Source organism: Leucoraja erinacea, chromosome 35 (genome assembly GCF_028641065.1).
Source record: "Leucoraja erinacea ecotype New England chromosome 35, Leri_hhj_1, whole genome shotgun sequence".
In the NCBI taxonomy this organism is placed as follows: domain Eukaryota; kingdom Metazoa; phylum Chordata; class Chondrichthyes; order Rajiformes; family Rajidae; genus Leucoraja; species Leucoraja erinaceus.
The window spans coordinates 13,945,836-13,970,599 of NC_073411.1; the positions used below are offsets into that span (position 1 = coordinate 13,945,836).

General features: G+C 42.5%; 2 protein-coding genes across 6 annotated transcripts in view; both read right to left on the reverse strand.

The window, feature by feature from the left end:
* LOC129713369 (metal transporter CNNM3) overlaps positions 1-17,461 on the reverse strand; it is a 135,036-nt gene extending 117,575 nt beyond the window's left edge. The window contains exons 1-8 of one of the 4 annotated variants that reach the window (XR_008726212.1): positions 16,144-17,461; positions 14,256-14,396; positions 13,099-13,251; positions 11,158-11,327; positions 9,729-9,825; positions 7,965-8,110; positions 6,133-6,268; positions 1,727-5,214 (exon numbers count right to left, since the gene is read on the reverse strand). Coding sequence is in view for 3 of the 4 variants with exons in the window: in XM_055662373.1 (XP_055518348.1) it covers positions 5,150-5,214; positions 6,133-6,268; positions 7,965-8,110; positions 9,729-9,825; positions 11,158-11,327; positions 13,099-13,251; positions 14,256-14,396; positions 16,144-17,449 (2,214 nt within the window). In the remaining variant the exon portion in view is untranslated. Of the gene's footprint in view, positions 1-44; positions 5,477-6,132; positions 6,269-7,964; positions 8,111-9,728; positions 9,826-11,157; positions 11,328-13,098; positions 13,252-14,255; positions 14,397-16,143 lie in introns of those variants that run through there. The other 3 variants (XM_055662374.1, XM_055662373.1, XM_055662375.1) reach the window with 3 other exon arrangements.
* Positions 17,462-20,077: 2,616 nt separating this feature from the next.
* The window catches only part of LOC129713368 (metal transporter CNNM4-like), a 33,306-nt gene continuing 28,619 nt past the window's right edge, over positions 20,078-24,764 (reverse strand). For both annotated transcript variants that reach the window (XM_055662372.1, XM_055662371.1), the window contains one exon: positions 20,078-24,717. In XM_055662372.1, the coding sequence (XP_055518347.1) occupies positions 24,514-24,717 (204 nt within the window). In that variant the 3' untranslated portion in view covers positions 20,078-24,513. The remainder of the gene's footprint in view (positions 24,718-24,764) is intronic.

Here is a 24,764-nt window from a genome sequence, read left to right on the forward strand (position 1 = left end):
TGGCTGCAAAGTGGTCACAGCACAAAATATCGCAATTGTTAAAGTACATTTAAAGGCGCTTTTGTGTTCCAATTTATTAAACTGACCTGCAATCTAATGCAACAGACGTCAACTCATCAGTACAATAAATCACAGTACAGACCCATTTCTCTTTAAATATATATCTCCAATGTCACAATAAAAATGTACATACAAATAACATTTTAATTGCAATGATTAAAAAATATTTACCTGGAATGTAATTTAAAATATGTACCAGAACTTACGTGATTTTAATACATTTGTTTGCATATAAAATGTAGATGGGTTAAATAACCCAGAAATCATTAAATGAAACCTGATGATGACTTCTCAGTAATGAAGCTCCTAGAAATATTGAATACAGAGTTTAAAATGACAACAAAATGTAACTTTGGCTGAATTATTGGCACTTACATTTTGCTCTAAACTCTTTGGTAAAACTACAGAATTATCAGTGATGTTTTTTATTTTTTTCTGTTTTGTTAAAAAATGGTAATTTTGAATAGTGTGCTTCTTAGTGTGAGCAAATGAAATCTTAGCGAGAGAGAGAGTTAGGTGGGGGTGTCTCCTCATTATTAGGAATTTGCTTTAGACCGAGCCAGCCAGGATCCCATTCTTCACCCAGCAAATTAATTTTCTGCACCATGTCCTTTCTGCATAATGTGGTCTCCATCAATTAACTAAACTGACACCTACTGGAAGTAGAGTCTTGACCTCGTTCCAGTTTCTCATTCCTTGGCAAGGCCTTTAACATAGTCAGATCCTATCCCCAGCCTCTTCTAAGCACTCAGGCGTTCTAATGGCAGCAGTCAAGGGAAGCAAACCTTGGATTAATTAATTCCCCACTCTGAGGAATTCTCAGAAAACCAAGACCAATCTTTTTCTATCAACTTTTCCCAAGATCAGACTTCTTAATAAACACAAAAAAGGACTTTCTTTCCATGTAGGTCAGCTATCCAAGACATTGAAAACACAATCTATCCAAAATTTCAAATCCACATTCCGTATGCATCCATAACCTGCAGGAAAGCGCAATAAAAAGGTTACAAGATTAGAGATCACCAGACAGTTTTGGTATTTACAAATAAATGTCCTCATCCCATCATGTCGTTTCTCACACAATCACTTGACCAGAGCTTAGTTTGTGGACCATTATATCTCCGCAGAAAACATGCCCCAGGAACATAGAATGTAGCAGAATAGTAGCTGCGAAATATAAATGACGACAAGTTGTAACCATTCTCTTCATTTAAGAGGTAGTCAGTCTCATTCCAGCGTCCATGTTCGCTTACTCTGAAGGTTATTGTGACCTTGTCATTCTCAAGATGGAAGCAACATACTCGTGCAAAAAAAAGAAATACTCGGGTCTCATACAAGTTTTCTGCAAAAAGGGATCCAGGTAAGTGGGCAAGTCATCTCTTCATTCCTAAAGCACTGCCTTTCCAGTAAAACCAAAGCTTCAAGTTTTTATTTAAAACATGCCGATTAAAAATAATATCTTTCATCCTTTCTTTACATAGAAAATAGGTGCAGGAGTAGGCCATTCGGCCCTTCGAGCCTGCACCACCATTCGATATGATCATGGCTGATCATCCAACTCAGTATCCCATCCTTGCCTTCTCTCCATACCCCCTGATCCCTTTAGCCACAAGGGCCATATCTAACTCCCTCTTAAATATAGCCAATGAACTGTGTCCTCAACTACCTTCTGTGGCAGAGAATTCCACAGATTCACCACTCTGTGTGTAATTCACTTTCTGGATGAACTCAGCCAGGGACGCAGGGGCAACTAATCATTACGTTCTGGGTAAGTCTACAGGAGGAAGACACAGGGCTAATTCAATTCTCCTATACACAGAGTGGAGCAGTGGGCACTGTATCAGAGCCCAAATGAAAGAATCTGCATTAGTGCGAGCAAATAACCATAACCATCTTACAGCTGCGAAAATGCCAAAATGGCAGTGTTCTCACTAAAAAAGACAAAATGCTGGAGTAGCTCAGTGGGTCAGGCAGCAACACTGGAGAACATGGAGAGATTCAGATTCAGATTCAATTTTTATTGTCATTGTCAGTGTACAGTACAGAGACAACGAAATGCATTTAGCATCTCCATTGAAGAGCGACATAGCAAACGATTTGAATAAATAATAATAAGTGTCCGGGGGGGGGGTGGTGATTGGCAGTCACCGAGGTACGTTGTTGAGTAGAGTGACAGCCGCCGGAAAGAAGCTGTTCCTCGACCTGCTGGTTCGGCAACGGAGAGACCTGTAGCGCCTCCCGGATGGTAGGAGGGTAAACAGTCCATGATTGTGGTGAGAGCAGTCCTTGGCGATGCTAAGCGCCCTCTGCAGACAGCGCTTGCTTTGGACAGACTCAATGGAGGGGAGCGAGGAACCGGTGATGCGTTGGGCAATTTTCACCACCCTCTGCAATGCCTTCCGGTCGGAGACAGAGCAGTTGCCATACCATACTGTGATGCAGTTGGTAAGGATGCTCTCGATGGTGCAGCGGTATTTAGATGATATTTCGGGTATGGACCCTTCTTCAGACAGAGTTCTAACTACTCTCCTCAACAACTTGCTTTTGCCATCCACACTGAACCAAACCAACTTCAATCTAACCAACCTTCGGGCTCCTCCTGCTCCTATTCCCTTTCTTATCCCCATGCCCCCCATCAGTCTGAAGAAGGGTTTCGGCCCGAATCGTTGCCTATTTCCTTCGTTCCATAGATGCTGCTGCACCCGCTGAGTTTCTCCAGCATTTTTGTGTACCTTCAATCTAACCAACATTTATTTCTGATAAAGAATTCCTGGGATTTGTTTTAATATTGTCAATAGCGAAGTCAAAAGCTAACAAGGTCAGCAATTTGTTATAAATTCCTATTAATTTCTCAAATTCAAAATACTTGACAATTACATCTATCTGAAACATCACCAATCCATGTTCTCTAGTGATGCTGCCTGATTCTGAGTTACTCCAGCACTTTGTCATTTTTCATTTACTTCTATCTTGTTTATCTATTTATTTTTGATGTTTTTGAAAAATTGCTTTATTTCTAGTCAATTCCAAGCAATTGCAGACATGTTCAACTAGGGCAGTTAGTGATAACCTACCCTTAAATATTCTAAATTCAACCTTAGTGTCATTGGAAACATTGCCAGATTTATTGACTTTCACAATTTGCTGCCGTTTGATCTAAGCATACGATCTCTCAGGATCTTTTGCCCGAGAATCCTGTATCACTTGCAGTGCTAACCAGTAGCACAGTATTTCTTCAGCACCATTTTGCAATGCAATAACCAGATAGGTCCTAACATGATGAGCTGAGAGGCTCTTTGACTTTCTCCATCATTGAAAGGCAATGACAGGATAGATTGCTTAATGAGAATTCTTGTCCGAAAGCATTGCTGCGAGTCCTTTCAAAAGCTCTTTGCCAACTGAAAATAGTGCACGCGAACAGCAGGTTATGGATTCAAATGACAAATGATTGGAGCCTGATTGTCTAGAATGTCAATGGTCAGAGTGCTGCATGGTCACAGATATGCAGTTTGGGTTAACTGACCAAGTGAAGAAAGGACAGTAAAGGACATGAGGTGCACAAGATGGACTGCGTGCTAGATCTTGTATGGGGTGGGGAGAACAGTGCACCAATACACCTTATCATATGCTTGATACCGCCTGCAGCTTGAGATCTCTACAGCTACCATTTAGAAGTTAAAATCAGATTTCATGGGAATTACTCGGGGCTAAAGACTGCTAAATTACCAAATAAAACCACTGGAATGTGTACTGCGTGGTTAACAGCAAACTTGTTGGGTTTCATCATGGGAATGTAACATTAAAGTTGGTGATTTAATAAATTCCTCTGCTGGTTTCCTCAGGCCATTGATTCTTTCGGTAGGCGGCATCCATGCAGTACCCGACTCAAGGGACTATTCTTGTGCAAGCCTCGATGATGTGCCTCTTACTGCAATGGGCATCACAAAGAACCCTATTCTATTCTCATTCAAAAGCTTCAAACAGCAGGTGGAAACTTGTTTTAACTGGGAACGTTTACTGGTTTATTCCTCTTGCATACTCTGTGGATACAAAGAGTATATTAGCTCTAAGACCAATATAAGATTATGGGGGTAATCCGGGACCAAAATTATCAACAATGCTCTTAATGGTGGGGCAAACTGGAGGGGCTGAGAGACTTGCTCCTACTTTTAATTCTTATTTACTCAAGTCAATTTTATATCAGCATTGGTGAGATTAACATGGCTTTAAAAATACATGCGGGCCCTTCTATTGTTTGGTTTCACACCAATGAAATTACATCAGGTACCACCCAGACGTCTGCATATAATCGTGGTTGATATGCCCAGAAGAGTGGACCACCTTTCCGATGAGAGTTAACCAGAGGCTTAGTCAATCCTTTAAGAGTTCACATGGGAACGACAATACCTCCGAGCATCCACACCAGTTTATATATCAATCTACATGTTTCCTCAGCACTGCATCAACACTGCTGCATTGTTCCCATACTGCAACAGTGATTTGACTTCAAATGTAGTGAAATTACTATGAAGCATTTTGGAAGCCAAGGCTGTTAAAGGTGCTTCTTTCTTCTTAAATGGAGTCACTGTGAGAAGTGAAAAGCTTGCAAGCAATTGACAAGGAATTCAAGGCATTAGCAAATCTAGGTTTTACCATAATATCACCACCGTAACATTAAAATAAACAACATTTAATTGTGTTATTGCTGGAGTCTTCAAGTAACTGCACAAAAACCCGTAGACCAAGGGTACAAAAGTCAAGATGAATTTTTTATCCATTATATGCAATTGATTAATATTGATTATAATCTTGGAAGTCTAAAATCACTGATACCAGTTCTATGAGGAATAAGTCATGTTAGCTTTTTAGTATAACACACTCCACGGTCTTTTCACTGTGCACAATATCTACAAAAATAAGTCCTCTTCTTTCTCCCAACTCCTGCATTGCAACAGCAAGTGCGTGCAGCTTTTCCAACAAAATGGTTGGCATCAGCTCCAGCCAGTGCTAATACAGTACGTTCACAGCTTACTGAAGTGGTGTGGCTTTTGGCAGAGAGAACTCAAGCACCCTCCGTTGCTTTCCTTCACTAGACGCCAGCATTCCTCTCTGGGCTGTCTTCCTCGCTAGTTTGCGATTTACTTCTGCTAGTGCCTGATGATGATATTGAAGAGGAAAAAAAGTGCATTAAAGTTAATTTTTGTTTTTGTCATCGGAGAGCCTTCAGGTGCACTACCAGGTTGAATGCCACACGTCTATGACTCAAAGCCAAAATGCATAAACTTGAGTAAAAGCAAGCAGAAGCCTCCATCATGTAGACCGCCCATCGAGAATGTCAACAACCATTCCATCTCTCCTATCTTGTTTTCACTTCCTGGTCTTCAGAATCAATCTGGCAATGGAAACTGGTATACACCTTTGTGAAGAAAAAATAGAAGACAGCCATGGAAGCAGGTCAAAGAAATGAACTTTTGTGGTGGTTGATGTACTAGTCTACCATTGACTGTTCAAAGCTGCAGTAAAGGCATGATTACAAGATTACAAATTAAATGACAGGCTACAGTAATTCATTCAACAGGAAGATACTAACAATCTCTCAACTGAAGTAACAATAGTTTCCCAAAAGTATCTAACTCACCCAACTGCTCCATCTGATTCAACTCCCTTAAGAGCCTGTCCCACTTTCACAACCTAATTCATGATCTTTTTTACTCGTGGACATTTCTCGTCAGGCTAGAAAAACGCCCCAACCTACTTAATGCCACGAGTACCTACGACTAGCATCACGACCTACCTACGACCTCGTGACGACCATGCTGCGAGTATGAGTCAAGGGCAAACTCGGCAGAGGTCAGGAATTAGGTTGTGAAAGTGGGACAGGCCCTTTAGAAGTTTGAGGAGATTTAGCACGTTGCCGAATACTCTATTGAACTTCAAGTGTACAGTGGAGAACATACTAACTGGGTTGCATCAGAGCCTGGTTCACAAATTAAATCACTAACTGCAATTGCAAATATCATCACTAACTGCAGCAATCCATTGACAAAACTTGTGCATAAACAATGAACTCACATGTGGAAGAATTTTGCTTATTAAGCAACTTTGCCTGGCTAGTGGGCATCACCTTCAGTTCAAAGTTCTCCGGTGAAGGTGAAGAGTTCTGTATTTTTGACGCCATAAGTGCATTTAAATATTGCAATCGGGTAACCTATGGAAGAAGTAGACACAATGAATGTGAGGCAGAAACAGCTGCGACTGCCCTTTCAACAGCAGTATACAACAAGTGGCACAAGCTGGTATATCAGTAAGGCACAATAGATGGTGAGTGGCCTTCAGGGCATCACAACCACCATCCACCCCATGGCCCGATGACATCTACCACTACAACAGCACTAAATTCCCTTGGCATACTGCTGTAAATAAATAAAATTGCCACCATTTCCACATCATTCAAGTGGCGTAGTTTAGTTTAGAGATTTAGCACGGAAACAGGCCCTTCGGCCCAATCGGATCCGTGCTGAATAGCGATCCCCGCATATTTACACTTTCCTACACACACTAGGGACAATTTTTACATTTACCAAGCCAATTTACCTACATACCTGTATGTCTTTGGAGTGTGGAAGGAAACCGAAGATCGTGGAAACTCCGTACAGACAGCACCCGTAGTTGGGATCGAACCCAAGTCTCTGGTGCTGCAAGTGCTGTAAGGCAGAAACTCTACCGCTGCGCCAGTCTTCCTTCAGATGGGAGATTCAAGGTTGTGCTGAATTTATCTTATTCTCTCCCCATTCAACATGCAGGAACTTGCAGTAACAGAGGCCAGGTACACAACATTGGTTTATTATGCTACTCTCAATCCAGTAGTCAACCGTACGCCCTCATCTATCTTCCAAATGAGGCCAGTCAAAGACCAGAGGTTGCACCCAGAACCTTCCTGATCCACTGGGAAAATTTCTGGACATTTCCTCGACATAAACCAGTGAGCGAGAGACACTCTAATATTAAGAGAAATAAAAGGGACTGACTTATTTCACTGCATTCTTATTTCCAGGACATGTGTGCTTTATAGATAATAACTACAAAAGTTTATTATTGTAGTGTATATCAAGATACTGTGAAAAGCTATGTTTTGCTAGCCATCCAGGCAGCTCATACCTTACAAGTACAACAGGTAAGGCAAAAGATAGATTCTTTATGAAAGAGAGGAGAGTGGGGATATAGTGTTACAACAACAATGAAAGTGTAGGTATAGAGAGCAGGGGCCATAACGAGGTAAATTGGAATATCATTAATTCAGCCTTAGATTGGTTTTATTTTCAAATCTTATCACTGATTTAAGCATGAATGTAGGCAACTAATTTACATGCCGCAAGATGCCGTAAACAGAAATACGATGTTACTGGACAATACATTGATGTTAGTTTAGTTTTTAGTCTTAGCCCAGAACACTGAAACATCCATTGCACTCCAAGGTAGTAATGTGAGGATTTTTACATGCATTTTAAAGGGTAACACCTCAATCGGGCAGCAATACACAACACTCATATCTCTAGAACATGACTCGGATCCACACCAACTCAGAAGGCAAGTCTTCACGCCAGGTCGCAGAGGGGAATTGTCAGAGCTGTAATGCATGATCATTTTAAACCTATCTTCACAAATAGTGTAATGAAGTTCACTTCACCTCTCCTCTATCCCTCAGTCTTATCAAATATGCAAGAGCAACAAACATTGCTGGAATTGCATAACCAATGGGAAAGTATATGAAGGCGAATAATAAAAAAATTCCACTTGAAAATCCAGCTACATTTTACCTTTCAGGAAATGGCCAGCGCCATTATACGATTCTGACACGTTTGTTGTTTGAACTGTTCTCCGTTTTATCCTTACTACAATCTTACCTTTAGAACCTGTAGGTCATTAAGTGCTCTTACAGTGTAGTCAGGGCAGTACAGTGATAGGCTTGCATTCTCTCCACTTTCCAACAGGTCTCTGGAGAAAGGGTCTCGTTGACTCCACTTATTGCTAGTGGCTGGTGATTGGTGAACTATATGAAGAAAATTAGAGCTAAATGACTAAAGTGGTACTAATTGCACAGCGCATATATAATTTTTTTTAAAGTACAGCCTCAATTAACCACTTAAAATGTTGCCTCATTAACAACCCTTAAATTATGTGCATCGCTTCCACAACCAAAGATAGCCCTGCCCGCACTGTACTTCATGCCAGCACTGGTCAGGCGGCAGTGCTTTCTCTTACACTTGAAGGACACTGCGTTGAAGTGCACCATTGGGGCATTCTGGACCGGTAAATTAAGTCGACCAGGGGAACGTGTCACACAGTTAGTCCAATGATGGCATTTTCTCGTTTTGCAAATGAATGTTAAGATGTCATGCAATTTGAAGAGCAAAGCCCAATTATAATTTGACATAAAGTGCTGGAGTAACTCAGCGGGGGTCTGACAGCATCTGTGGAGAACTTGAATTAGGTGACGGTTCAGGTCAGGACCCATCTTCAATCAGGCTGAAGAACGATCCCGACCCGAAACGTCACCTAATCCACGTTCTCCAGAGATACTGCCTGACCCGCTGAGTTACTCCAGCAGTTTGTATCCTTTTGTGTATACCAGCATGGCAGTTCCTTGTTTCCACAATTATAATATAGAAAACATAGAAACATAGAAAATAGGTGCAGGATAGGCCATTCAGCCCTTCGAGCCTGCACCGCCATTCAATATGATCATGACTGATCATCCAACTCAGTATCCTGTACCTGCCTTCTCTCCATACCCCCTGATCCCTTCAGCCACAAGGGCCACATCCAAATCCCTCTTAAATATAGCCAATTAACTGGCCTCAACTACCTTCTGTGGCAGAGAATTCCAGAGATTCACCAGTCTCTATGTGAAAAATGTTTTCCCCATCTCGGTCCTAAAAGATTTCCCCCTTATCCTTAAACTGTGACGCCTTGTTCTGGAGAATGTCTCTAAACACACAGGAGCACATGATGATTCACATCACTGGACATGCCCATCATTCTATTCCCCTACAGTGGGCATTCAAATATTCATAGGGCAGAGTACCCCCCCCCCCCCCCCCCCCCCCCCCCAGTCCTATCATACATTCACAAAATCTCCTTGCTTCAGGTCTAACCATCTATTACACGTCTGGTCTTGCTAACATCAGAATGATGTTGAATCTTCGTTAATTTAGCATCACTGAAGAATTTCAAGCTTCCGCCTTATCTGCTACCATAAAATTATTTCAAAAAGGAAGCTTTGCTTGATCAAACTAGAATTGATTTCTACACGCTTGGTTTCAGAACATACTGCAAGAGTGTGAAATTCCATTTCTAATACCAGTCTAAGTGAAATGAGGTTTGTCATCAAAGCCACATACCATTGTAGCCTATACCCTTTCGGTACTGAACCACAGAATTTTTACAGAAAGATTTTAAAATCACAACAACTTCTAACAACCCATCCCCTTCCCTCTGAAAAATAACTTTGTAGGATACCCAAAGCAGAGCGTGTCAGTAAAATGGAAGCATAAGGCACTCCCGCTAACTAACCACTCATTGAGATTCCTCTCTAACATATTACCAGTTATTTGAACATTGATACCCCCCACCTTACTGCAAAATAGACGTACAGATTGAAGTCTTACCTGACGAAGGGACAGTTAGTGCAGAGACACCATAGTAAGTGAAGGCTCCATTTTCAAACTTCAGACCCTCCTTGCCAATTTCCACCTCCACACGTCCCTGCTCATGAAACAAGGTGGTCCACTTTATTATCATGCTAAATACCAGTGCAACATAAAGCAATAGCAACTAGTTTAGGGTGAATGGGCCGCATTTGAATGACAACAAACGTACAAAACCCATGGACAAAAATTAAAATCAAATTACGTAGATTTACCACCGCAAAATTAATGCTGCACTGAAGTCTGTCTGGATTTTAGTACTCAGATATGCAAAGCGATATAGACCGTGGGGAAAGGTGACAACCACATGCATTGTGCACGTTTCCCCACAAGCTGCCACCAACAGGAATATCACAGCTCACGATCATAAGCCCCAAGAGCAACAGAACAATGGCCACTGGAATGCCAAACATCTCTCGTCCCTCGAGTTCCATTTAAAATTTTTATTTCAGAAGCATAACACAAACTATTATATGGATGTTCTTCCTTGTATTCTCAAGCACACCTGTTGCTGTAACAGCAGCCTTTCATATCTCATTTACATCCTCGGCTTTAACGTGCAAGTTTGATGCTTCTTCCTTCTATCCATATATCTGAATAAATGTATTTTAAAGTCCAATTGTATCCACTTCATCAGCTCCCTCTGGCAGCTAATTCCAAATACAAACAACCTCAGTGACAAAGTTACAGCCAGAGATCCCTCAAACTTTCTTCCCTATCACCTTAAGCATATGCTCTTTGGTTTTAGAATACTCTCCCCTAGAAAAAGACTGATAATTCACTTTATCCGTGCCCCTCGTGATCTTCTGCACCTCATTACGATTGTCCTCAGACGTCTACGCTCCAAAGAAGAATCACAGTCTATCCAATCTCTCCCTATAAACACAACCCCGACATCCTGATAAATCTCTGCTGCATCCTTTCCAACTTAATTACATCTTTTCTATAGCTGGATGACCAGAACTGCACAGATTATTCCAAGTATGATCGTAGCAATAACTTGCACAACTTGATCATGTGCTAACTTTTGCTAACTCTCAATCGCCTTCTCAATAAAAGCAAGTGTGCCAAACACCCTTCTCACCATTTTGAGATGCATGCACCTGTACTCCCAGATCTTTGTTCCACCACATTCTACCTGCCCTGGAGAGTGTGACATATCAAAATACAACACTTTACAGTTAAAGTTTTAAAAGTTTAAAGTTAACTTTAAAATTAAATTCCATTTGCCATTCCTTGGCCCATCTACCCAACTTATCCAGATATACTTGAAACCCTAGAAAGGTATTTGTGAAGGACTCAGATCAGGGTTATCCAAGTGCAAGCAATTTGGTATGTATGTTAATTCTTTGCTTTATCTTCAAGAGCAGAGAGCAGGAATTCAACCCACCTGCAGCACAAGAATGAAGTAATCAACTGGTTGATTCCGTTGGTACAGGTAGTGCTCGGGAGCCAGTTTGTCATTTTCATTAAACTTCACCTCCTGGTTGACACTGGACTGCTTGAGCAGATGAAGAAGAACGCTCTCAGAGACCCTCGAGGGGTTGAACAGCTCCACCTCTGTGAAGACAGCCTGCAGTCATTATAGCGGCGATTTCCAGCTTTATTTGCAATGTTCTAATTAGTGTCACAATTTGAAGTGTCTAATAAATTAATACACCCAGCACCAGGGATTCTTGAAAAGGGAGATTATTTTCTGATTTTAATCACACACAGACAACAAACTTTGGAATATTTCTGACTAAGAGTTGAGTTTGTGGCATCAAATAGCTGTCGGTTCAGATTTTTTATATCATCCCAGACAATGTGGCTGTCCATTGACCATTATGAACTGGGCCAAAGTAGGTAAAGGTAGTTATGCTATGTGGCATGTATTCCTATGAAACACATAGCAGATCACATTATAAATAGGGAATGTTTCAATGGCAAAAAGAGGGTTAGGGAGCTGGTGTTTGGACTCTCAATAAAGTTGCATTTCCCCCCTCCCAAAATTTTCAAAAACACAAATCTACAAGCAAAAACCACTAAAAGCTGCATGTTACATTATTTACTAGAGCATCATGCACAAGCAACAAGGGAATGGTGGCTTGTTCATTTCTACGGCCCCTGTGGTGAAACTAGCAGTTGCGTTCTTAAAGACAACAGCTTTTGATTAATGCAAAGATACATGGAAACAGTTTATTTCACCCCCAAGAGCCTTTAAAAAAAAAAACCCAAGACAGCTTTGATTCTGCTTGTCAAATTCCACTTTTAAGTGGTTCTTATTCCCGATTGAAGTTGTGTTATAAAGAATTTGTCCCACATAGTGACAATAGACCCCCCCCCCCCCCCCCCCCCCGACCAGTCATAAATTGCATTATATCCAATTATTGTGATGGAAACACAGGTTATAACAGGACTGACTGCACATTTATTTCTTAAGTTCACTTATACCAGGTCTTCTAGTAGTAGTGAAATCCGATAAACCTTTTAATGCAGTGCAGTTCCTTGCAAAATGTTTAATTTATCCCCTCTGGCAGCTCCCGCCGTCGATCCTGTCCTCACTGGTAACTCCCTCCCAGTTTATTGTTCTCTGTTCAAACAGCCCAAATTTTGCCAGTTCTTGCATCGGAAATATTGCTGGGCTCCTCTCAGTGTTAAATCCACAGCTCAAGTCAGGTATTCATTTAGAGGCTGCCCAACCAATACAAGCCAAACAGGATCCAACAATATCTTGGGATCAGGTTTACCTGCCAAGTTCAGGTTCAGTTCAGGGCAGGATGATTTGCTCAACACTGCACGTGTTCCTCTGTTCTGGTCAATATTTGGTATTTCATCCAACAGATAAACAGCCTATTTAAAATTGCTACATTTATGGCAACAATCACGGGTGGCACGAAAAATACTGCAAGTACTCAGATTGTGGTCAGGTCTGGAGTACTGAAGTGCTGGAGTAACTCATTGGGTCAGGCAGCATATCAGCAGGACATGTAATAGGCAACATTTCACGTCAGGGCCCCTTTTCAGACATCACATCCATGTTCTCTAGAGATGCTGCCGGACTTGTTAAGTTACTCCTGCACTATGCGCTTTACTCAACATTTCAGCATCTGCATTTTCTTGTATCTCCCTCTTAATATTACACATGGGCAGACCTGTTGCCCTTGCAATAATACTATACTTTTCTCTAAACCAGATCAAAAGCATTGCCATCTGAGAGCTTTCTTGCCCCTTGGTGCCGACTCTTCTCCCTTGAACAATTAGTTTTGCAATAAATCCTGTATATTATTGTTTCATTTTTGGAAGCCAGAGAGAAACTCTCGAGCTCTAAGAGAGGTAACTGCCTCCCTACCTCTGGATAAGAAGCGCTGAGTTGCTAATAAAAGCTGAGGTGAAATCTTGACCTTTAGGTCGATATCAGGCACCTTAAAAAAAGAAAAGTCTTCTTTCTTGCGCTCAATAGGAAAGCTGACAGTAGGAGGTTTTTTTTTCACTTTGAGGTCTGCTGCGGAAGGAAAAAAAATCCAATTACGATTGTCTCAAGGCCTCGCACTCAAACTTGTACCAGATCTGTACAAGCATCAGACATCATTCATTCTTATGCAAAGACAGCAAGCTGGTCTTCCACGTTATAGCAAAAGCAACAGGAACAATAGCCAAGGCTGATTACCTTCCCCCTAAGGGCAGAGGCCAGTTGGAGCAGGACCTTTGCACCATCACAGAATGAAAAGTCAAATGACTCAGATTGTCCTGGGATAATGTACATAATGTGGCTTTCACCCTTCGTGCCACAAGGGCTCATCAATATTTAATTTGAACAGAATGCCATGGGCATAGGAAATGCAAAAGAACATCTTTCCCCCAAGAGAAATATAAAGCTCTCAGAAGTAGCAGTTAAATTGAGGTTTAAATGTTGTTTGGGCAGGTGTGGAGAAAATGTGTTCTCATACAGACAAGAGCGCAAGGGCCAAAAATATTAAATAGTCGCTAGTAAATCAAAAAGGGATTAAAGAACTCAGAGGATCATTATAAACTGGAATTCCCACCACAAAGGAGTAACTGTGACAGAGCATGAATGCAATTAATAGCAATGTATTGACAGTCTTAAGTAATTTGGGATAGGGCAAGTTGTGTCGAAGGTTGTTTCCATGCTATGTATGACACAATGACTAAGGTTACTTACGGCATAAGTAGCAGCAGAGATCCTTTAGGCCAAATCACTAGTTTATGTAATAAAGACATAATTGCGACATACATTTAGGTCAGACATCTTGGAAAAAATCAAGAGTAAATGTTTCAGTCCCAAGACCCTATGATCTGAAACATTAGCTCTCTTCTCTTTCCTTGCATACTGTCTGACCTGCTGAGTGTTTCCAGCACTTTCAATTTTTATTTCACAGTTCTAGCATCTGCAGAATTTTTTATTTTCCTTGGCTGGTTTGAGTGGTGCAAATGCATGTAATCTTATTGGATATGGATTTACTGAAATGCCACAATGTTTAAACTTACCATCATCTGATTCATCAAGGATTTCTGATTTGATGATTTCTTCGATAACATCTCCCAGCGTCACCAAGCCCATCACCTCGTAGAAAGGGTCACCGTCACCCTCATTGTTCACCTTCTGGACCATAGCCATGTGTGACTTGCCTCAGAACACAAAATATGGATGGAAAACTGTTATAAAACACTGCAAAAAGTAAAACTAAACATGGTTAAAGTGTTGAGCTGGGGTCAACACTGAGAAAATCTTAACTTTCTCTATTTCCCTCATGATATTTTATTAAAACTATTCAATATTTAGAACTTGGCCATACATTCTGATCTTGTGAATTTTGTGTATATATAAATCAAATGGAAGCATAATGCTCACTTAAGTTATGAATCAGATACACATTTTTTCAGCTTCTTCAATATTTTATCTTTTAATTCAAAACTGCTTTGTAGAAATCATCGAATAATGAGGCACTTTGGTCCCTTAAACTTGCATCAGTTCTTTGATACAATCCTATTCATTCAAAACGTTATTCCCTTTATCATGTATCTGTACACTGTGAATGGCTCTATTGTATTTTCTTTCCGCTGACTGGTTAGCACACAACAAAAGCTTTTCACCATACCTCGGTACATGTGACAATAAACTAAACCCTACTCTTTCACTACATCATTATGATTAAATCAAAAGCATTTGTCCGGTTCTCTTGAACAGAATTAGGTTATACTGATTGCCAGATCACCCTTTACAATCTCTCCTTGGTGTTATTGTTAATTAGTTATTGAAGAGGCATCAAATCTCAGCCTTTTTTTACGACCATTATGACCATCGTTTTATTTACATTGGGCCATAAAAAGTTTGCTCTGAGGAGTACAACCTCAGCTTTTTTCGCCTTTAGTTTATTTCACTTAATGCTGGCATAATTCTGGTAAACAGCCTGTGTGTTATGCCAAGATCCTGCATTAGTTATGCAAGACAAAGTTCCAATTGAGGACAAACTAATGATTTATCTCAAACCAACGATAAACTCCACAGATGCGTTTAAATCCAGAAGAGTTTTCAACAAAGCATTCAGCACCAACACTCAGTACCCATAGGTTCTCCTACCAACCCTGCCACAATTTTCTAACTTTACTGAAATGCTTAGTCCTCCGGATCCTGTTTCATTTCTTCACTGGTATTGATAGGATATTTAAATTTTTTATTGGTCTCAGGCAGGAAAGGGTGCTTAATTCTCAAGTGGAATTCATCACATGGTGTTGGAAGCAATTATTAAAAGATTTGAAGCAAACTCATTGCCTACCGTGTTGGAGAGCTGGCCAATCTATGAAGAATTAATGATACACGATTAAAAAAAAATAAAGACATGCTGTGAATGCTTAATAAAGTAGCTTCTTAAACTGGTAATCCTACAAAGGAACAGACCACAATTAATCCCCTGATCATTGTGATATTGAGCAAGAATGACCCGGACCTTTAGAAAGGGGAAGTCATAGCAACTCCTTACTTCTGGCAGAAATGCTCGATAATAATCAAAGAAGCGACATTTAGATACCAACATTTTAGAACCACCCCTCTTATTCAAACATAATTTACATTGCCCATGAGGAGTGAATTTACTACAATGAGGACCTTACACAAACACAAGCTTCTGATACTGAACAGAATGAAGTATCTGGATGACCTTGAAACTATTTTTTGATACTTAATAAATTGTTGACTACGTATTGACATTGACTTTTCATAATAAACCAGGACATTGCAATTCATGTTAGTGCAGGAAACTCATTCTCACAATCACGATAATACTTTATTAGCCAAGTATGTTTCGCAACATACGAGAAATTTCATTTGCCAAGTCAGCAGAAGAATTTGTCCCTGCTATCGCAAACGCATATTCACCTTTCTTAAACTCTTCCAGGACAGCATCCAACTTGGTGTCATTAAACACAAAATGCAACGGGTGGTTGTAGAACTTGGTGATAGTATTCAAAGGTGTGCAGTCTTCAGGGTCCACCATTGCCAGATCCTTCACATAGACTATGTCTACAATGTTGGACTTCTCGTCTTCATACACTGGGATTCGGGTGTGGCCACACTGCATGATTTCAGACATGGTATTGAAATCTAGCACAGCTCCTGCGCTAAGCATGAAACAATCGTTCAGGTTGGTCATAATGTCCTCCACCACTTTAGTCCTCAGTGCCCCTCTACTGAACTCTTCCTTAACAAATTCCCTGTACGGGTCACTAGACCTCAGCATATCCAGGATTTTTTCTCGGATGTAGCAGGTGCTGATATCCTGGCGCAAGGCTAAATCGAGTACCAGGGCCACCGGCAAGGAAACGGGGAAGGTGATGATTATGAAAAGGCAAGTCAGCCAGGAAGTCCTGGAGGCAATGGCGAAACCATATCGCGAGCAGATGGTATAGGGAAGGATCTCACAAATCAGAAACATTAGAGCTGCACAGACAAATATAGCAGGCAGGATGGCATCAAATGCCAGGTAGAATAAGACACCCAGGGCTGAGTTCGCCAAGACGCTGCCCAGTACCAGGGAGGAGAGAACCAAATTGCCCCTTTTCCTGATGGGCTCCAGGGACTTTGCACTTTTCTTCTCCCTCTCAGAGCCACAATGGCGGATGATGTGCAACTCCAGAGGGTCCAACCACAGGACACTGAGGTGGAGCAGGTTAAACAGGGCCGAGGACAAGAGCAGGACGGCCAGCAGCAGGATCTGGCCCCACACGGCCAGAATACTGGCGGCGGCGGGCTGGGGCTGGGGCTGGATGTCCAGCTGGGTCTTCCAGTCCCCCAGCGATGACCACAGCCCCCCGTTGCCTAGGGCGCACAGGTAATACAAGCCGGCGGCACCGGCCTCGACCCTCACCAGCACCGAGCTGTTCGGCTGCTGCTTCTCCGCCACCAGCCGCAGCCACCCGCTCTCCAGGCTGTGGTTGTCGCAGCTCGGGTCGCGGCTGAAGCCCAGCCAAGGCCACACGGCCCGCTCCAGCTCCGGGCCGAAGACCCTCAGGTCGAAGCTGGCCCTGGGACTCGCTTTAATCACCCCGCCGTCCATGTAGACGTGGCCGGCGCCGCTCTCCAGCCTGGCCCCGCGGCGGACCTGGGCCCCCCGTGAGGCCGCCTGCCCGAGCTCCAGGCCGCACAGGGCGCACAGCACCCACAAGCACCGCGCTCCCGGCGCCATCTTCTAGCACCCCCCCCCCCCCCCGTCACGTGACGCGGGCCAACACCACCAAACCTGCTGGTCCTCCTCACCCCGCCCCTGCCGCATGATTGACATGACATCCACCCAATGGGAACCAAGCACGCCCAATCACGCCGAGGGGGCGGGAGCTAGACACGAGCAAGTGCGGTTGAGAGCTCGCGGCAAACATATACAATGCTGCAGCTCTTAAAGGGGCAGAGCTGCACCGCTCTGCTGCATATGGAGGGGACATCACACCAGCTGTTTCTGGAAGGAAAACAACTGATGGTAGTAGCATAGTGAATTCTGAAGTGTATAGACATATAGAAACATAGACAATAGGTGCGTTGTGTTGTGCACACTAACGTGCTGTTAGTGCCCCCTTAAAACTGTCTAGTGAAGGTGGTTTGACTATATTGTTGTCTAGTGTCTCTGGTCTTTGCAATGCCTACTGAAATTTAGTGCACATGAAGAGATCTGCCATTGAATGAATGGACAAGCTTTTCCCTTTGAGAATAGGGAACACCACTGCGCTTCAAAAAGGTCCAGCAGAGAGACTGCACTTAAGGGACAGAAGTTCAGGGAATAAATATCAGGGGGAACTTCTTTACGCTTGGTGGCAGTGTGGAATGAGCTCCCACTAACATAGTGTGGAGGCGTGTGGTTCATTGGCACATCATTTCAAAAAAGCGCTCCATAGGCATATGGACGCCCAGAGGATTGTCGGAATGGCCCTTATACCTTGGAGGACCTACACAGTTCCCGCTAACCAAAAAAAAACCCAAATAATAAAGGACATTCGGCACCCCGGACTCCCTGTACTGTTGGCCAGGCAGACGGGATCCACAAGGTTTCAAATGCTGTAATTGTTATACCCCACTGCTATAAAAATAAAGGTGCCGCCAAGGTGCAGGTGCGATACAGACTAAGTGACTGTGGTAACCCTTGAAATCGACAGAAGATGAGGTGGTTGGGTGTGTATGCGTGCTTTGTCTAGATATTTATTTATTTGCTTATCTTTATTATTTTACCGTGGATGTTTCGTTAGCTTTAGAAATGTTTGAATGCTGACATTTTAAATTTCGTTGTACATGGCCCATGTTACAATGACAATAAAGAAACTATTCTATTCTATTCTATTCATGATGAGGCAGAATTTATCAAACATTCTGATTTCATAGACATAGAAAATAGGTGCAGGAGTAGGCCATTCGGCCCTTCGAGCCTGCACCGCCATTCAATATGACCATCCAACTCAGTATCCGATCCCTGCCTTCTCTCCATACCCCCTGATCTCTTTAGCCACAAAGGCCACATCTAACCCTCTTAAATATAGCCAATGAACTGGCCTCAACTACCTTCTGTGGCAGAGAATTCCAGATATTCACCACTCTGTGTGAAAGGGGACATCACACCATCTGTTTCTGGAAGGGTTCCGTGGAAAGAAAACATGCTGCAGTAATGCACGACAGTTCTAACTGTCCCAGCCACGTTTATTTAGGCGATTTAACCCCACTTTCCCCATGTGCCCCAGGGTATCCATTGAAGCTGCATACCAAACTGATTCTGTGTACTAAGAAGGAACTGCAGACGCTGGTTTACACCGAAGATAGACACAAAGTGCTGGAGTAACAGGCGGCCTCTCTGGAGAGAAGGAACGGGTGATTTCTGGTCGAGACCCTTGTCCAGACTCAACCCGTCACCCATTCCTCTCCAGAGATGCTGCCAGACCCGTTGAGTTGCTCCAGCATTTTGTATCTATCATCAGTACCAAACATATTCTGCTCTCTGGACATTTTAACATTGATGTTCTAGAAACCAACATGTGCATAATGGTATTTTTGTATATTCCACAGATGTCAAATAACAGATGAGATTTGATCCATGTCATCTGTCACCAGATGTGGCCCTTGTGGCTAAAGGGATCAGGGGGTATGGAGAGAAGGCAGGTACGGGATACTGAGTTGGATGATCAGCCATGATCATATTGAATGGCGGAGCAGGCTCGAAGGGCCGAATGGCCTACTCCTGCACCTATTTTCTATGTATCTATATCTCTGGAATGGCTTCAATTAACTGAGGGAAGGCAAGAGGGATTTACCACACTGAGTGACCATGTGGCTTTTCTCTGGTATTTCCCTCTGCCTGTCCCATGGTGTGAAAACGGGTGCAAGGTAATAATGGCTGAGTCAAATGCAAGCAAATAATAATGGTTACAATGGATAGGGGCCAAATGGGACTAGCCCAGAATGCCAACTTGATTGACATGGACAAGTTGGGTCAATTTCCATTGATAAAACCATGAGTACAAGCTCAATGGGTCTTTGTTTGTTTATATGTCTGGTGGCAACCTGAACAAGGATGTGAGGTGGAGACCCTCCACTATCAACAAATGATGAAATAAAAACATCTTGAATGGTTTTCATCAAGGTGTGCATGAATATGCCAGTCAGTGAACTCAATAGCCGAAACATTACATGCAATAGAAAAGTCAGTCAGAAGGAGCTCAATAGATGCAGTTTCCAAAAGGGGGTGGATGGTTCAGTAGAAGTGGAGACCAGAATATTCTACATAACAGTCTTTCAGATTGCAAAAGCCTTTTCCGAGAAAACATTAAAAAAACTTCCAAAGATTTAAATTCTTTTTAATTGAGAAATATATAATACACCCCCAAAACAGATTTTTACCTAATTAAGCAGATTGCATTACCCACAAATTCTCATAGCATGTACATACCACGAGAATAAGAAAATTAGATTAACACACCCTGCTTACAAAAACTCTATCATGTTTCAGATCAAAACTTTGACACATCTGTTTGGAAGTAGACAAAAAAAACTTGCTAATCTCAGAAACAAATTGAGTTTCCATTGGCAAAGTGTGCAATATACCAGACAGAGGAATATGCATAACATCTATTAAAAATGGCAGAAAGTGCACAACCCAAAAACAGGCAATCGTTCAAAACAATGCAATGGAATTGTACATAATGGTTTAGCATTTTCTGTAAAAAAAAAAAAAAACACTTAAAAAGACAGAATACATCAATGCAAACGAGAAAAATCTCACAAATGTACAAATTAAAACCTCATTACAAAATAAATATTACACCTAGCCCCACCCATTGGGGCTCAACTAGGTTTTTTAATTCAATTGTTTCCTGAATACGTGGAACCAGAGGAATGGTACCCGGCAAGAAGTCAGGAGGTTGGATTGGGAGTGCACCAGTACCTAGATTACATTCAAGATTGATAGTGCTTTGCACGCGCACACACACACACACACACACACGGACCTTTTCTCGATTCTCGAAGTAGCCAAGTAGAAGAAAACTGCACGCCTCCCCTTTTCGGCATAGAAATGTGGGCCAAAGGGCCTGTTCCTGTGCTGTTCTATGTTCCTCCTTTGCTCTCTCCACCCTTCATTGGCCAATATAGTCATCAAAGTTTGTTTATTGCAAGTGTCCAAAACATTTACTTTAGTATATAGCTTTATTTATATATAGATATAAAAGAAATTCTAAAAACTATTCTTTGAAAAATGATTGCCCTTTCTTAGTGCACACTTTATTCTGCAACATTTTCATCCTTTGCCCCACCACGGCCAGCTGACGAGGAAGAACACGTTTTAAAGCTTTGTAACCTCAACGGGACATTAAACTAAGGGAGGGGTAAGATTTTATGAGATTCAATGGAAATAAATAAGAAAACTCAACACCATGGCATATGTTCGAGGGAGCCATTCTATTTATAAGCCACCAATATTTTATTTGTAAAAAAAAAAAAGCTCCCTTTCACCTTGCAGGTTTTGACTTGTACGCTAGGCTATGACCTCAGTGGACATTACAGCCATACCCAACCATGTCCCCTTCTAATGTTGCTGGCAAACACTTTGGTTGCTAAGACCGACAGTTAAACTGGGAGAAGGAATCCTACTTATGAGTTTCCCCAAACAGAGCCACCAGGTTCATGGTAGCCAACATGACAAAGTACAAGGAAACACCATGCAAGAAAAGACATAAGACCAGAATAACACCCTCCCCTCCCCTTTAAATCATCTCGTATAATAACAAGTTTGTTCTGTTAAGGGGGGTACCTTACCCATTCTCAATTTAACTAGTAAAAGGAATGGCTCACAGACTGGCCAACACAATTGCTCAAATGAGTTGTGTCTTTGTCAATATTCTGTAACCAAATACTAAACAGTTAAAACTTCATCCCCAAGAATACAAATGTTTCATCAAAAAGTCAGCCTGGAGTGCAAACTGGAAGACAAGAGGAAACCTGAAAAACATAATGTAAATAAATCAACAGCAATGATTACACTGCAAGTCACTCCTGAGAATATGCTGACAGACATTACATTAGTCAGAGAAGTCATGACTTGCAAAACTGACCGGTGTATTTGTGTTCATTTATATCTCAACTATGCCTGAAAATAAAAAGCCATCCTGCAATCGGCAGTGTGGATGGCACTGCGTACTGAACTACAGCTGAGAGAGAGAGAGAGAGAACGTGGGGGGAGAGGGGGAGTGGGGCACGCAAGTTAAATTGTCTTACAAGATGGAAATGTTGCCTCCAACCGGCAGCAATTTCATTCTGACCCAACATGACACCTGTCCTTTCCCTCCATACATTCTGCTTGATCCACTGAGTTGCTCCAGCACTTTGTGGTTTGCACAAGATTTCAGCATCTGCTGCCTCATGCAATTTAATTTATACGAGAACTGAACTCTGGAAATAAACCATAAATGTACCAAGCTTACAGTAATAACAAAAATGCCCCAAACGATTTTATATTTTTCGGACAGCCAGGAAATGTTACTAAATATACACACTTCGCCTCCCATCAGAATATTACTGGAAACATTTGCTTCTTCTGAATGGTCAGCTCCAAATGAGGGCAGTTTCTTCAAAGATGCCTTTACGTAGGATGCACATTCCAAGCAGTCTTGGGACTTTCTCAGAAAAGTGTTGAATTAATTTTCCGATCTGTAGTGATGGATTCTTAGTCTGCAGAAAGCAGCTTTGGTGTTGGGTTTGAGTCACATGCTCAGAGATGTCCTCAGGGTGGTCATTCACCTGGACACACGGGGAATACAAGAAAACACAGGCTTGTCCGTGCCTTCCTGAAACAAGCCATTTTAAAGAATCAAACACGTATGGCTTCATTTTGATAGCTGCTGAGAGTGCACGGATCCGATCAATACTTCAAAATCCACAGGAGAAAAAACACCAGATCCAAGAGATGAATTGGTCCAGAGTCACATAGAGGTTACTCCATTTTACCGTCAACCATTTAAATTTTTTTAATAACATTTCACCTCTATTTTCACCCTCATCCCAGCTAGCCAAGGGACCTTAGTTTAACTTAGAGATACAGCGTGGAAACAGGCCTTCAGCCCACCAGGTCTGTGCCGACCAGCGATCACCCATTCATACTAATTCTATCCTACACACTGGGGAGAATTTACAGAAGCCAATTAACTTACAAACTTGTACGTCTTTGGAATGTAGGAGGAACCCGGAGCACCTGGACAAAACCCACCTGGTCACAGGGTGAACGTGCAAACTCCATAAAGACAGCACCCGTAATCAGGATCGAACCAGGGTCTCTGGCACAGTGAGGCAGCAACTCTACCGTTGCACCACCTTCCTGATACTGCCCTAATGCCTGTTAATGGAATAAAATTAACCAGGGAATAACTGGTTCAATTGTCAGCGAGGTTGAATTTTGAATTTCACGTGGGGGAAGTATGGGATAGGGGTGTAGATCAGTTGAAGATCTGGAACAATCTGCTACCTAGGCTCTGGTGGGCAAGTGAGAGAAGCCCTCGGTCAGCTCTGTTAATACTTTGCTGTACGGACAAGTGCGGATGAAGGACCTTGTTATCTGGACAGAAGCTGTCAGAAACCCTGGACAGAAGCTGATCAGAAACTCTGATCAAACTAAGGAGCGATGTTGGCAAAACTGGACAGTGTAAGGCACTGTCCCAGGGTTACATGAAAATGAAGGAGAGGAATGGAACGGACGAGGAAGCGAGGGAGGGAACAGGCAAGGAGGCGAACGTCAAGGAAGGAGTAAAGAAGTGGGTGTCAGGATGGGGAAAATCAGGAAAGGTGACAAACATCAGGGATGGGAGGGGGAGGGGGGTGGGGAAGAAGGTGTGCAATAGTGAGGAAGGTGAATCAGAGAAAGAAGAAAGCCTCGGGGAAAGGGGAGCGTAGATGGTAATGCATGCAACCATATATGTAACTACCTCATTAGCATATTGTCCCTCCCACATTCTATAGTATAACTGTAGTCTCTGCATGTTCCCTCCCCGTTAGGTTCCAGTACGTGTGTAGACCAGATGTGGTTAGTGCTGGAACGTGTGTTATTAGTGTTTAAATAAAGATCTAGTTAAAGGACTATGGACAACGTCTAGTTTCCTTTACATGGTGTCAGAAGTGGGATTAGCTCCTTTGACAGCCAAGTATCAGGCAGGAGGGAGTGTTGAGGGGGGGGGGGGGGGAGGGGGCATGGGAGGAGGTGATAGTTGGGAGGAAGGGAGCACGGAAGCACAGACATCCCACAGTTGCCATCATGACCGAACAGAGGTAAGAACAGTTGACAATGAGCTGGGAATCCATTAGATGGAAGGCTTCTTGAACTTTAACCCCAGGCATCACTTAACGTGCCGGCCCGCCAGCGAGCGAGCAAGGACCCTGGACAAGTGGACGGTGTTCACGGCAGACAGCGGCGAGCGCAAGGCCTCGACATCCATCTCATCAGCAGAAAGGAAGAAAAGGCCATCGGAGGATCACTTCTTTGGCAATGGAGATAAAACTTTACCTCAACTTTCTTCTGCACGGTCTCCAAAGCTGAACGTTCCCACCACCCACCCACCCACCGTAGCTGGTTAGTTAAACACAAAGCAGCACTCGTCTCATTCCACACTCTCCAGAGGACAGCACAAGGTACAGGTGCTCCCATCTGGTTCCACATGGTTCTTTTCTTTGCCCTCAAACAGTCCTGAAGTTGTGTTTAATGCCCAATGTGAAGTACCAGACCTTGGAGGGAGGTCATATATTGTTGTCTACTGAAGTGTGAATAGATTTACGTTTCGAAGAGTTCTGCTCATTCAGCAGGTTTGTGGTCTCATCCGCTATATTCGGGGCTTTGTCCATTGCACTCACATCGGTGCTTACGTGCAGATTCTCCGGCGACTGTGGAGTGCTGTCCAGTTTTGAAGCCAGTAGTCCATTTTGATATTGCTGCCATGTGATCTGTTAAAATAATAGGAAGAGGGCAGAGGAGAGATGAAAAGAATGGA